General features: G+C 52.4%; 1 protein-coding gene across 3 annotated transcripts in view; it reads left to right on the forward strand.

Moving 5' to 3' along the window:
• Nucleotides 1-14,196, forward strand: part of DLG5 (discs large MAGUK scaffold protein 5) — a 135,980-nt gene that overhangs the window by 103,146 nt on the left and 18,638 nt on the right. For all 3 annotated transcript variants that reach the window (XM_007962848.3, XM_007962849.3, XM_073019032.1), the window contains exons 15-24: nucleotides 1,514-2,533; nucleotides 3,602-3,725; nucleotides 4,146-4,290; nucleotides 5,661-5,773; nucleotides 6,437-6,526; nucleotides 6,811-6,961; nucleotides 11,090-11,252; nucleotides 11,409-11,542; nucleotides 12,246-12,386; nucleotides 13,704-13,887. In XM_007962848.3, the coding sequence (XP_007961039.2) occupies nucleotides 1,514-2,533; nucleotides 3,602-3,725; nucleotides 4,146-4,290; nucleotides 5,661-5,773; nucleotides 6,437-6,526; nucleotides 6,811-6,961; nucleotides 11,090-11,252; nucleotides 11,409-11,542; nucleotides 12,246-12,386; nucleotides 13,704-13,887 (2,265 nt within the window). The remainder of the gene's footprint in view (nucleotides 1-1,513; nucleotides 2,534-3,601; nucleotides 3,726-4,145; nucleotides 4,291-5,660; nucleotides 5,774-6,436; nucleotides 6,527-6,810; nucleotides 6,962-11,089; nucleotides 11,253-11,408; nucleotides 11,543-12,245; nucleotides 12,387-13,703; nucleotides 13,888-14,196) is intronic.

Consider the following 14,196-nt stretch of genomic DNA (forward strand, 5'->3'; position numbering starts at 1 on the left):
TTTGCACTCCAGCCTGGGTAACAAGAGCGAAACTCCATCTCAAAAAAAAAAAAAAAGGGAGAAAAAGGAAGGGAAGTGACGTGTCATGATCTTTGTAACTTGCTTTCCAGTGTTCTGTAGTATCATTATAGATATAGACAAAAAGACAATTAAGTGAAATGTTGTTGAATCTACATGGCACATTTATGGACATTTATTATACTTTTCTACATATTTGAAAAGTTTAATAATAGAAAGTTAGAAAAAATAGGCCCAATTTAGAAAACATGTCTTAATGAAATGGCTGGGCCTATTTTTTCTAACTTTCTATTAAGAGATATTTTCTAAATTAACTATTTTCAAATTAATTGACTTTTTTTTGGAAACAGTTTTATGTTTATGGAAAAGTTGGGCTGATACAGAATTCTTAGTACTCTCTCAACCACCCCACCACCACCATCCCCACTCCTGTCCCTAAGTTTCCCCAATTTTGGCATTTTGCATTAGTGTAGTTAGTACATGCGTTACAATTAGCGAGCCAATGTGGATGCATTAGTATTAACTATAAAGCATAGTTTACATTAAGGTTCAGTCTTGGTGGTGTATTTTCTGTGAGTTTTGATGCAGGTAATGACATGTACCACCATTATAATATCATACACAGTAGTTTCACTGCTCTAAACATTCCCTATGCTCCCCATATTTATCCAAGCCCCTGGCAACAACTGATTCTTTTACTGCCTCCAGGCTTGTGTGTTTTCCAGAATGCCATAGAGTTGGAATCACAGAGTGTATAGAGTGGCTTCTTCACTTGCTAATATACACTTAAGGTTCCTCCACGTCGTTTCAGTTCTTTTTAGTGCTAATTAATATTCCGTTGTCTGGGTGTACCACAAGAGATATATTTTTAACAATGAATTTTTATTTTTATGTTTAATATTAAAAAAAATACTCAAGACATTATGCAGGTGATTTCCTTTTTTTTTTTTTTTGAGACAGAGCCTTGCTCTGTCACCCAGGCTAGAGTACAGTGGTGTGATCTCACTTCACTGCAATCTCCATCTCCTGGGTTCAAGTGATTCTCCTGCCTCAGCCTCCCAAGTAGCTGGGACTACTGGTGCATGCCACCGTGCCTGGCTTATTTTTATAATTTTAGTAGAGACGGGGTTTCACCGTATTGGTCAGGCTGGTCTTGAACTCCTGACCTCATGACCTGCCTGCCTCGGCCTCCCAAAGTGCTGGGAATACAGGCATGAACCACCGTGCCCGGCCCAGGTGATTTCAGAAAGTGTTCAAAGTTAATAAAACTTTGACTCTTCTTTGAGTTCAGAGTGACCAGGGCCATGAGAAAACTTCTCCATTAGGAAGAAGCACATGTGTTTGTATGTATGTGCATCTCTGTCTGTCTGTCTCTTTTTTAAGGGGCAGGTGGCCCATTCCTGACCATTGCTTTACCTGTGGGGACGGTTTTCAGTGGCAGCTCTAAGTCCTGCCATCTCACTTTCTCTCTCACTACTCTGCAATCCCTGCCTAGGTGTTCCCTCAGAGCGCCTCGTGGAGTGGCCAGAACATTTTTGAAAATATCAAAGACTCTGATAAGATGCTGAGTTTTCGAGCCCATGGCCCGGAAGTCCAGGCTCATAACAAACGGAATTTGATACAGCACAATAACTCCACGCAGACAGACATCTTCTACACGGACAGGCTGGAAGACAGGAAGGAGCCAGGCCCCCCAGGAGGCAGCAGCTCCTTTCTGCACAAACCATTCCCTGGGGGACCCTTGCAAGTCTGCCCCCAGGCCTGTCCCAGTGCCTCTGAGCGTAGCCTGAGCTCCTTCCGCTCAGATGCCTCTGGGGACCGTGGCTTTGGGCTGGTGGATGTGCGTAGCCGGCGGCCACTGCTGCCCTTTGAGACAGAGGTGGGCCCCTGTGGGGTTGGGGAGGCCCCCCTGGACAAGGTGGACTCTGAAGGCTCCAACAGCGGCGGGACCTGGCCCAAGGCCGTGCTCAGCTCCACGGCAGCACCTGAGAAGCTCTCCGTTTATAAGAAGCCAAAGCAAAGAAAGTCCATCTTTGACCCTAACACTTTCAAACGTCCCCAGACACCCCCCAAAATAGATTACCTGCTGCCAGGTCCTGGGCCTGCTCACTCTCCCCAGCCCTCCAAGAGGGCAGGGCCTCTGACACCCCCAAAACCTCCCAGAAGGAGCGACTCCATTAAGTTCCAGCACAGGCTGGAGACTAGCTCCGAGTCAGAGGCCACTCTGGTGGGCAGCTCCCCATCCACTAGTCCCCCAAGTGCCCTGCCCCCCGATGTGGACCCCGGGGAGCCCATGCACGCATCACCCCCTCGCAAGGCCAGGGTCCGCATCGCTTCCAGCTACTACCCTGAAGGAGATGGGGACTCCTCCTACCTGCCGGCCAAGAAATCCTGTGATGAGGACCTCACCTCCCAGAAGGTGGACGAGCTGGGGCAGAAGCGTCGCCGGCCAAAATCTGCTCCCAGTTTTCGGCCTAAGCTTGCTCCAGTAGTGATTCCTGCTCAGTTCCTGGAGGTAGTGCTGAGCCCCAGGGTGCAGGGAGGGGGAGGCCTGGGGGGGCAGTTGGCCAAAGGAGGGCTGCTGAGTGGCCCTGCACCAGTGTTCCAGGCTCCTGTTTAGCCTGGTACCTTTGCCTTTGCTGTTGGACTCAAGTGGGAAGTGGCCCAGCTAGGAGGTAGGTAAGTGAAGTGGAAATGCGTGGTAGTGGGAGTGTGACATAAGAGGGGAACACCTTCTTGGGCATAGCATTTGGTTTGCTTTTTTAATAAGATGCTTTTGAACTTAAACAATAAAACCTAGGGCATGGACTTGTCTTGAAGGGCTAGGGAGATGAGGTGGCACATGTGAGGCTGAGTGGGCAGCAGGACGGCCTGATTGTGTGTGCTGTCATAGTTTCCAGAAGAGTGAGATTGCTGGGGACTGTGGAAAGCATCTCAGGCACCAGTCCACACTGCTTACTGGGGACAGAGCGCTTCCTACAGGCCTGCACATCAGACAGAGTTGTATGTGCCTGATACACGTGTGCATTCTCACCTTTTACATGATCTCTATGTGAAAGATTCATTCTCTGTGGTTTTCTTCTGAAGTAGAGCTGCCCCTTACAGATGTGTAAGGCAACATGAATGGGCAACACTTCTCTCCAGCTGTCCCCTCCTGTGCCCCAGTGGGAGGAGCTGGTTCCTGGGACAGAAACTGGCTTGCAGAGCTGCCCAAGCGCTCTACTGTTTTCGTGTTTTGTTTTGTTTTTTTTCCCCCAAAACGGAGTCTCGCTCTGTTACCCAGGCCTGAGTGCAGTGGTGCAGTCCTGGCTCACTGCAACTTCTGCCCCCCGAGTTCAAGCGATTCTCCTGCCTCAGCCTCCCAAGTAGCTGGGATTACAGGCACCCACTACCATGCCCAGGTAATTTTTGTATTTTTAGTAAAGATGGGGTTTCGCCATGTTGGTCAGGATGGTCTCAAACTCCTGACCTCAGGTGATCCGCCTGCTTCGGCCTCCCAAAGTGCTGGGATTACAGGTGTGAGCCACATTGCCCAGCCACGCTCCACTCTTTCTAGCAGACACTCTTGCCCTTGAATCTGCAGGAACAGAAGTGTGTCCCAGCCAGTGGAGAACTCTCCCCGGAGCTCCAGGAGTGGGCACCTTACTCACCTGGGCATTCCAGCCGGCATAGCAACCCCCCGCTATACCCTAGCAGGCCGTCTGTGGGTGAGTCAGCCAGCCAGGGGCTGGGGCTGAGGGTCGGTGTAAACTCGGGATGCCTAGTCTCCAGAGAGAGGGGAGGCAGCATTTCAGAGAACTGCCATGACTTTTCAGCCCTGAGGTCCAGGGAACTGGGAAATGCTGCCCTGTCTGGGATGGTTTGTCTTGTAGCCATGACATGTCTAAGCTTGTCAAAATGCTTTCTCCCCTGGGAAATAGGAAGCATGAAAGAGACTTCCCCACTTTTTACAGATGGAGACAGGCCAGGAGCCACAGCCACATTGTGAATTGATGGTTAAAACTCATCTCCCAAGTCCTTTTCCCAAAAGACTGGGGCTGTGTCCTGGGATACAGGGAAAAGGCTTGTTTAAGTCCAGGGCTGGCTGGGTCCTTTGGGGCGACTCTTCTCACCAAGCGCATTTCTAGGCACTGTTCCCCGGAGTTTGACCCCCAGCACCACCGTGAGCTCCATCCTGCGGAACCCCATCTACACTGTGCGTAGCCACAGGGTTGGCCCCTGCAGCTCTCCACCTGCGGCCCGAGATGCTGGCCCCCAGGGTTTGCATCCCAGGTATGTGAAGGCACCCTACGCTTCTCTGTACCCCAGCTGCCCAAGCCTGCCTGGACATGGAACCACTGGTGCATAAAGAGGCTCACTGGTGGAGAAGCTTCCTTGCCTGACTGGGAGGGGCTGGCTAGAGCAGCACAGGGAAGGGAGCCTTAGGGCTGCTTTCTGAATTAATCAGCACAAGGTTTCAAAAGGTACTGAAGGACACGATAGTGATAGCAACTGATATTTGAGTGCTTATGTCCCAGCCACTGTGCCCAGACCTTTATGAATATCATTTCACCGAATCAACAGCAACCTCATGGGCTAAGTCCTGTTACTGTCTCTGTCTTCAAGATGAGGAAACTGATACTTCATAAGAGCGTGGGCTGGCTCCAGGCCACTGTTACTCATTCATTTGACAGATTTTTTTTGAGAACCTACTGCATGCCTTGGTCTATCCTAATTATAAGAGAATACAATGCTGAACTAAACAGATTAGCTTCCAGCTCATGTGGTGTGGTTTTACAAATGTGGGAGGCAGAAAGAAAAAAAATGAACGAAGTGATGTGAGATGGTGACGAGAGGCTATGAAGGTGGTCAAACGGTGACAGGCTGGGCTGTGACTTGGAAGAGGGTGGCAAGTTAGAGTGAGTGGTCAGAAAGGGCCCTATGGCAGAGGGGATGCTGCTGTGACCAGAAGGAGGAAAGAGGCCAGCCGCACAAGACCTGGACTGGAGCCTCCAGGGAGAAGGGCCATCAGTGCCAAGGCCAGGGTACCCGGGCACAGTGGTGGGAGCTTGGCAAAGGGACAGCGAGTCAGGAAGAGGTTTGAGGTCACAGGGACCTGCAGTCGTGATAAAAAGTTTGGATTTTATTCTAAGGACAGTGGAGACCACTGGAGAGTTTAAGCAGGGAAGAGATGTCATCTCATTGCATAGCCAGAAAAAGATGCTGTTGAGGCCTGGCCTCAGGGCAGCCTGACGTGGGCCATCCCTGCTCTGCCCTCCAGTTTCCTAGGCACACTGTCCTGAGTGAGGCACATAGGTCCCCTCCCCAAAGTCCTCTGTGCCCATCTTGTCCCTCCTTACCCACTTCCTGGGAGAATAGGTTCCCCCTCCCCGGGCCCACCCAGGTTCCAGAGCCTCTGTTTTTTATCGCTTCCTCCTAGTGAGCCTAATCCTGACCCCATGGCTGGAGTGGGTATGACACTGGCCGTCCCATGTGTGTGGCCTTTTCTACTGCTTGAAGGCTATCCTTGGCCGATCATCAGTGGCTCCTGGGCCTCCCTTCTGCCTGCTTGGGAAGCCTTGGCTGGTCTGTGTGTTTCTCCCCAGTGGCCACATCTGTTTCTGTTTCTCTTCCGGAACTCCTCACCTCTTGTTTTTACGCAGTGTCCAGCACCAGGGACGCCTGAGCCTGGACCTGAGCCACAGGGCCTGCAGCGACTACTCCGAGATGAGAGCCACCCACGGGTCCAACTCACTGCCCTCTAGCGCCCGCCTCGGTAACTGCACCATTTGGACTTTGTGCTGCCGCGGGTGCCAAGCTTTTCATCTCTGCCTGCATCCTAATGTCCAGATCTGCGGGTGGGCTCCCCACACGAGCTCCTGTCACCTCCTGGGATTGAGCTCATTTCCCTACTGGGAAGGGCTGCTTCCTTCACGGGCCAGCGATGCCCATGCTGCTGTCAGAGCCATTGTTTTTGCCTTCTGCTTTCTGTGGGGCCCTTATGGTCATTCAGGTGACTGCTCAGCTAGGAGCCTTGCTCCCTGTCCCTGAGGTTGTTGGCCTCATTCTGGACTGTTTTATATGGCTCTTCATACATTTTTGTATGGAAAGTGAACCCCAGAGGAGAGTCAGACAGAGGTAGCCCTTGGCGATCTTGGGGGAGCAGATGGAGCCGCCGCCGTGTCACTTAGGCTGCTGTTCCGTGGCTGGAAGTGAGACTTGTGTGCCTCTGTTCTGGAGCAGTCTGTGCCTGCACAGTTTATTGAGATAAATGTTAAACGTCTGCTTTTCCTGACTGTTCCACATCAAGGCTCCCTTGGGAGTAAACAGCAGGGCCCAGCTTTGCGTTTATCATCCTGACTGGTAGCCTGGTGGGGAGGGAGGACAGGGTGGTGTTTAACCACAAGGTCTGAAGTTTTGTTCCCATATGGAACAATAGGTTCTTCGAGTAACTTGCAATTCAAGGCGGAACGCATTAAAATCCCATCAACACCAAGATATCCGCGGTCTGTCGTGGGCTCTGACAGAGGTAAGGACTTCTGGACACTCCCATCTGTCCTGCTTTTCCTGCAGTCTGATTCCTCATGGTGGAGTCTCTGGACTTAGCTGAGAACTTCATAGTCATCTCAGTCAGTCAGTAAAAATTCACTGAACCCAGCAGTAGGCCTGGTGATGTGGGAGGTAGGGGGCAACGCAGAGCCCAGCATCGAACTCCAGACTATGCAATGCAGTGGGGATAGGCTGCCTCTTGATCTTGGCTGTTGGGGAAGTGAGATGGGGGTTCACAGTGGCATTACCTGCTCCTCTCTGCAGGTTCAGTGTCACATTCTGAATGCAGCACTCCTCCGCAGTCACCCCTGAACATCGACACCCTGTCCTCTTGTAGCCAGTCCCAGACCTCAGCCTCCACATTGCCCAGAATCGCTGTCAACCCCGCCTCCCTCGGGGAGCGGAGAAAGGACAGGTGAGTGTGGCCAGTCATCGGTGGCGTGGGTAAACCAGTGGACAGTGTGCACCCTGGCGGCGGGCCCGGGCTCTGCAGGGAAGGGGCTTAGTAGAAGCAGCAGGAGTAGCTTGGGTGTCCCAGCATTTGCCGGTATCACCAGTAAGTGCCATGGGGCACTGGATGCAGGGAGGTGGGGCACGTGTGGATGGCAAGGCAGGGAGCCAAGTGGGCTCACAGTAGATGATGCTGGAAACGACCTGACGGTGATTGTGCCATCATGGCACCGTTTACACCGTCCTGGGCCCTTGTTCAAGCACTTTACATGTGGCTAAGTCACGAGATTCTTCCAGGGACCTTGTCAGTGTCGTTATTATTGTTATCCCTGTTTCACAGTTGAGGAAACTGGATCCAGACGTTGGAGTGACAGACCTGTGGCCACGTGGTTAGCGGCTGGCACCGGGACTCATTCTTACCCTTTGCTTTTCCCTCTCACTCGAAGCTTTCTGTTGTGAAATAAAATATACACAGGAAGAAAGTGTATAAAGCATAAATGTGCAGCCTAGCTTTTTACTGGTTCATTTTAGAATGCAGGTCCATCTTAGGTTTCAGGTTGACTGTAGGCTTGCTGTCTGTCCAGAGGCACCTCCTCTGTGGAGTCCGTCCCCCCTGCGCACTATGCACACACATCCCTCTCTGTTGTTCCCCTAGACGAAACTTACTAGATTGTGTTTATATTTAACAGCTTCTGTCCAGATTGTAGATCTTAAAGAGCTCTGATTAAAATTAAACTTTATTTAATCACCAAAAGAAACACAGCTACTCTCGTTCATTTGAATCCAGAAAGCTGAGGCCTCTGTAGCTAGGAGCCTCAGCATGGGTGGGCCCTATGTTAAGAAAATCTTTTTTTGTTGTTGTTGTTGAGACAGTTTTGCTCTTGTCCCCCAGGCTGGAGTGCAGTGGTGCAATCTTGGCTCACTGCAATCTCCGCCTCCCCAGTTCAAGTGATTCTCTTGCCTCAGCCTCCCGAGTGGCTGGGATTACAGGCGCCCACCACCACGCCTGGCTAATTTTTGTATTTTTGGTGGAGACGGGGTTTCACCATGTTGGTCAAGCTGGTCTTGAACTCCTGACCTCAGGTGATCCGTGGGCCTTGGCCTCCCAAAATGTTGGGATTACAGACGTGAGCCACCACGCCCAGCCAGAGAAAATCTTATATTTGACTTGAAAATCTGAACTTAAAAGGCAACAAACCAGAGAACCTGAGGGGTAACGGAAGGACACCAAAACACAGCGGCCCCGCCCCAATAGGAAGTGCTGACGGAACTCTTACCATGTGGCACGTGCAGGAGCATGCTGGCCTGTTTTACTCAGCCCCAGCCCTGGCCACAGAGAGGATGGGACTTTCCCCAAGTGAAGTGGGTTCTTCAGTTGTGGAAAGGGCCTTGCCACCCACCGTCAGGCATTCCCTTAGCTCCTTGCAGGGCATGGAGAGCCAGGACCTGCTCCAGAAGGGAGAAAAATGTGAGTGACTCCTGCCCTCATGGTGGTTAGGATCCGATTGGAGATGAAATTGGACATGTGTGACCTGACTAAGCAACAGCTTTCTTTTTAAAAATAGCCCCGTTTCCCAGATTCTGAAGTATAGTATTTTATACTTGTTATGGAAAATTGGGGACATAGAAAAGTAGGAAGAAGGCCGAGTGCGGTGGTTCATGCCTGTAATCCCAGCACTTTGGGAGGCTGAGGCAGGTGGATCACCTGAGGTCAGGAATTTGAGACCAGCCTGGCCAACATGGTGAAACCCCATCTCTACTAAAAATACAAAAATTAGCCAGGCATAGTGGCAGGCGCCTGTAGTCCCTACTACTCAGGAGGCTGAGGCAGGAGAATTGCTTGAACCCAGGAGGCAGAGGTTGTAGTGAGCTGAGATCGCGGCACTGCACTCCAGCCTGGGTGACAGAGTAAGACTCCGTCTCAAAAAATAAAAAGCAGACAAGTAGAGAGAAGAAAAAAGTCACAGATAATCTCTTCAACAAGAGATTCAATTGCCTTTACCCTTTGGAAATATATATGTATATATATTACATGCTTTATTATTTATGTACATAATTACATCTCCCTTAATGTTATGTTTTTAGCTATTTGTAATAGTTTAAGTATACTTTATAAACCTCTTTTGAGAAGCAGCTATTGTTTAGAGAAAACTTTGCATATTATAAACAATTCAAATAATTCAGAAGACTAAAAAGTTAAAGATTATCTCTGGTTAGGCGAGATAGCTTATGCCTGTAATCCCAACACTTTGGGTGGTTGAGATGGGCGGATCACCTGAGGTCAGGAGTTTGAGACCAGCCTGGCCAACATGGTGAAACCCCGTCTCTACTAAAAACAAAAATTAGCTGGGCATGATGGTGCACACCTGTAATCCCAGCTACTTGGGAGGCTGAGGCAGGAGAATTGTTGGAATCTGGGAGGTGGAGGTTGCAGTGAGCTGAGATCATGCCACTGCACTCCAGCCTGGGTGACAGAGTGAGAATCCGTCTCCAAAAAAAAAAAAAAAAAGAAAAAAAGATTATCTCGGATCCCCTCACCTGGAGACACCATTGTTAACACTTGGTAATGTCCTGCGTAAGAAGCCTCCTTGTGCATAAATCCATGCATACTTGTGTATGCAGATGCAGATAAATATAAGTGAAATGATGCCGATCGGGCCTCCCCACCCTGTGGTGCCTCCCTTACATCTTTGCATGTCGCTGGAACCTGAGAACCTGCTTCAGATCGTCATTCTGTCGTGTGGCTATTGCTGTGACTTAGTTGCTTGCTCCTTTATTGTGATAACACCTGTTGTATGGAGGTGGACCTCTTTCTGCTCTGGGTCTCTGTTTCATCATCTAAGGCTGGAGCAGGAGGGTGATCTGGGGGTGGCTGTGTGCTGAAGGCTCTGCAGCTGTCCACAGCACGGGGCTCTAATCTGTGTTGCATCGAAAGGGACTGTGGGTGTAGGCTGGGGTGGATCTGTCTGAGCGGGAGGGTCAAGGGAGGACTTCTAGAGTGGGCAAGTTTGGGAAGTGGGAACACTTTGGAGGGTGGGAGAAAGCAGGGACAACTCAAGAATAATTTTAATCTCTTCCCAAGAGGGCTGGGCCATAGGGCCGCAGGCTGAGAGTGCCAATCGGGAAGCTGCTCTGCCTCCAGGTGGCTGGGGTGGGGTGGTTTAGGTGCCTCCCTGCTAGAATCTATCCCGACCATGTGCTGTAGAGGGGACCTGGACTGGCCCCCTCAGCCTTTGGCTATATGGTTTTATCCTGTGAGGAAAATCTCAGGTGTCCACACCCTGGAGGAATGAGGCCCTGGGCGGCATGAAGTCCTGACGGGAGGCTCCGCATCACTCGACTGTCTTTTCCGTTATGTTCCAGGTGTCTCTGATTGTCTTTCTCCTCTGAGCGTCCCTTCTTTCTAACCTTTGTCACCTTCCAGATGTCTCTGCCACCACAGATCTCTTCTGAGGCTGCCCGTGGCCACCAGGCCCAGGCCTTCCACCATGCGGTTGGCTTGCCCAGAGGCTCCCCACCGAGCCCCTGCCCCAGTGCCCTTGGGTACACTGGACAGCCCCAGAGCAGCAAGTGCATGACTGCAACCTTGCTCCTAGCTGCCTCCTCCCTTTACAAAGGCTTGGGTCTGCAGCGGCTTAATTTCCATGACCAGTTTGCATCACTCTGTGTAGCCAGTAAACATAAAAATGGATTATTTTCTGTTGCCCCCTCAGGATGGAATGTCATCCCAGGAGCCATCTCTTTTCCTCGGAGGGCATCTCGAGCCCCCCGGAGTTTGTAATTGCATATTGTGGGGCAGCTTCTCTCCTATAATGAAAATCTGCGTGTATCAGTGTTGATAGTTCACACGGATCGTTCTCTGTGTCTTTGGCCTGGGTGGTTGTGTGTCTGGGTGTGCTGGCTCGTGTTGCGTGAGGCTGTGGGAATGTGGTCCTTTGTCACACGGGTGGGCCCACCGTGTCCCCATGTTGCTGTGTCACAATGGGAGCATCCAGGCTTGGGGCCCTTTCTGCACTGCCTGATTGGAGAACTCAGGCTCTCCCCAACCCTTTTGTTTGACCCTGAGTCCCCGAAACTTTTGACTTTTCCTTAGGCCTTATGTGGAGGAGCCACGCCACGTGAAGGTGCAGAAGGGCTCAGAGCCACTGGGCATCTCCATCGTGAGTGGAGAGAAGGGTGGCATCTATGTCTCCAAGGTGACCGTGGGGAGCATCGCTCACCAGGCTGGCCTGGAGTACGGGGATCAGTTACTGGAGGTGAGAGGGAGCTGCCCTCCTGCATGGCGCCCATGGAAACCTGCCCTTCTTCCCCCCGCCTCCTCCTAGGGAACCGCAGTGCTCCCAAGTCCCTAGGGCCTCCTCCCTGTCCACAGCCCCGACCCCATCACTGAGCCCCTCCTGATGTTTCCCCAGTTCAATGGCATAAACCTGCGGAGCGCCACGGAGCAGCAGGCGCGGCTCATCATCGGGCAGCAGTGTGATACCATCACCATCCTGGCCCAGTACAACCCCCACGTGCACCAGCTCAGCAGCCACTCTCGGTCCAGGTGAGCGTGGGCCTCCCCGGGCCGTCTGGGCTGGGGGTGGAGAGGTGGGTGCGGCAGCACTCCGCTCATTGCAGGGAGACTCAGGGTGACAGCCGCAAGTTCTGAGGATCCTACTGCTGCTAAAGAGAGAGTTGACCAGCCCTGGATTTTGGAAAAGGGGCATATAGAGAGAGGCTGTCTTCTCCTGAAACGGGGTGTGAAAACAGATGGCTGTGGTCCCCCTGAACAGCAGCGGCCTGTGGTAGCCAGGAGTCGTGGCCCTGGGGGTGGATTCTCACTCAAAGTGTTTGGCTCCCTGTCCAGGAGCAGACGCTGTACACCTGTCTGTATCTGCCCCTGAGTTGTGGGTGGAAGGGCAGAAAAGAAAGGGAGGCATGCCCGGCAGTGCTGCGCCACAAGCTCAGCAGGAGAGACGGGATGCACAGGCAGAGGAAAAGGGACAGGACGCGCACAGCTCCCCGAGGCCAGATGCCTTTGGAGGGGGCCCCTGAGCTGAGGACAGGTGGAGGGGAGAGGACAGGTGGATCCTTTGGGGTGGATGTCATGGGTCCAGGCTTCTAATGTGTCTGTTCTGCTCAGGGCACAGGGTACAGTGCTGTGTGACCCGGTCCCCATTTATAGCTCAGACCTAGTTGCCACAGGAGCGGGGGTGGCTCTGGGTATCTTTATACTGCTCCTTATCCCTCCTGTCCTCCATCTTCAGCTCACACCTGGACCCTGCCGGTACCCACTCCACTCTCCAGGGCAGCGGCACCACCACCCCGGAGCATCCCTCTGTCATTGACCCACTGATGGAGCAGGATGAGGGGCCTAGCACCCCCCCAGCCAAGCAGAGCAGCTCCAGGTCAGCAGATGTGTGCTGTGAGCCTTCCCTCTGTCCACTTCGGCTGGGTGGGGCTGAGCACATTCTCCAAGTGGCGTGGGCACTGGGCAGCTGGCCTCATATGCTGCAGGCCACACACCAGGTCTTCAGGAATTGGGCTGGGAGCACAGCATTCCTTTTTTCCCTCCCTGCTTTCTTTTCCTTTCTCTTTTTCTCCTGTTTTCTAATTGACTTGTTCTTTCCCCTGCATCTTCTCTTTCTCTTCTCCTTTTCTCATTCACTCGCTTTCTGAGTCTGTCTTTGGACACATTCCCACAGTCGTCACCCTGCCAGGCCCTGGGCTCTGGCCACCCACAGCAGTGCTTCCCTCAACGAGGTGGCAGACCAGTGCTGGGCACAGTGTGCAGCACAGTCAAAACTGCTGGCCGCCGCGCAGGAAGATCACTGGAGTGTGGCAGGGGAGGTGGCAGCTGGATTAAAATGTTCAGGACAGGCAAGAGCCAGGGGTGGGCAAGTCCAGGCCGAGGGAGCAGCAGAGTTCAGGAGGAGGAAGGAGCCCCGTGGGAGCTGCAAAACATCCAGCCTGGCCCGGGGCTGTGGGGAGGGCCATCCAGGCCAGGGTGCGACATGATCACTCTGCAGTCCTGGAGGAGCTGTGTCTCCAGCACTGAGAGGCCTTCACTAAGCCCTGGGCAGCATCTCACAGAATGAGGCCAGCTCTGCATTCTCTATACCAGAGTTTGTCACATGGGAACTTAGCTCCTGCAAGGTTTTCCTCCCAGGCTGGCATCTCCCCTGAAGCCCTCTTTATCTGTTTCCATCGCTGTCCCATCTGTCTCCCTCCATGTGTTTAGCAGCTTACTTTCAGCTTCCCTCCCTTGATTGTAAGTGCCTTGATGGCAAGGGGCTCCTCTTCACGAGTTAGCAGTTCCTGGTCTATAGAATTTGCTTGGTAGACATTTGCTGAATGCGTTGCTGTGCTCTGGACAGTGAGGCCAACTTTACCTTTCCTTAGGAAGAACTAAGGAAAATGGGTGTGATCCCCATGGGAGAGAGGCCATCCTGATCTCTAAGGCATGAGATTGATAGCTGGGCCTGGGAGCCTGGGTTTTGACTCCCCACTCAACTGACTTTGGACCTGGCTTCATCTCCAGTGCACCTCAGCATCCTGCCCTGAACGCCGAGCCAGTAGAACTGGCAGCCACCTCTCAGCTCCCTGTGGTTCTGAGAACCCAGGAAGCAGGCAGAAAGCGATTAAGACACTGGCCACTGCTTTGTCTTTTTGTGCCTCCTCCCTCCTTGTGCACAGTTGAGGAACTTTGTTTTGTTTCCTGAAAGGATTGCGGGAGATACCAACAAGAAGACCCTGGAGCCACGCGTTGTCTTCATCAAAAAGTCCCAGCTGGAGCTTGGGGTGCACTTGTGTGGTGGGAACCTGCATGGGGTGTTTGTGGCTGAGGTGGAGGATGACAGTCCTGCCAAGGGTCCTGACGGCCTCGTGCCAGGGGACCTCATCCTGGAGGTGAGTTCTGAGCTGCTGAGTAGGCCAGGCCTCCATCTACCTGCCCCAGGTGGCTTGCTGCCATCTCAGGTGGCACCAAAGACAGAGGAGTACAGCCTCTCATCTGGTGAGCCAGTCAGGGCTGACTTCTGTTGTTGTTGAGGCAGAGTCTTGCTCTGTTGTCAGGCTGGAGTGCACTGGCACAATCTCGGCTCACTGCAACCTTCACTTCCCAGGTTCAAGCGGTTCTTCTGCCTCAGCCTTCCGAGTAGCTGGGACTACAGGCGTGTGCCACAATACCAAGCTAATTTTTATATTTTTAGTAGAGAC

Source organism: Chlorocebus sabaeus, chromosome 9, assembly GCF_047675955.1.
Source record: "Chlorocebus sabaeus isolate Y175 chromosome 9, mChlSab1.0.hap1, whole genome shotgun sequence".
Classification (NCBI taxonomy): domain Eukaryota; kingdom Metazoa; phylum Chordata; class Mammalia; order Primates; family Cercopithecidae; genus Chlorocebus; species Chlorocebus sabaeus.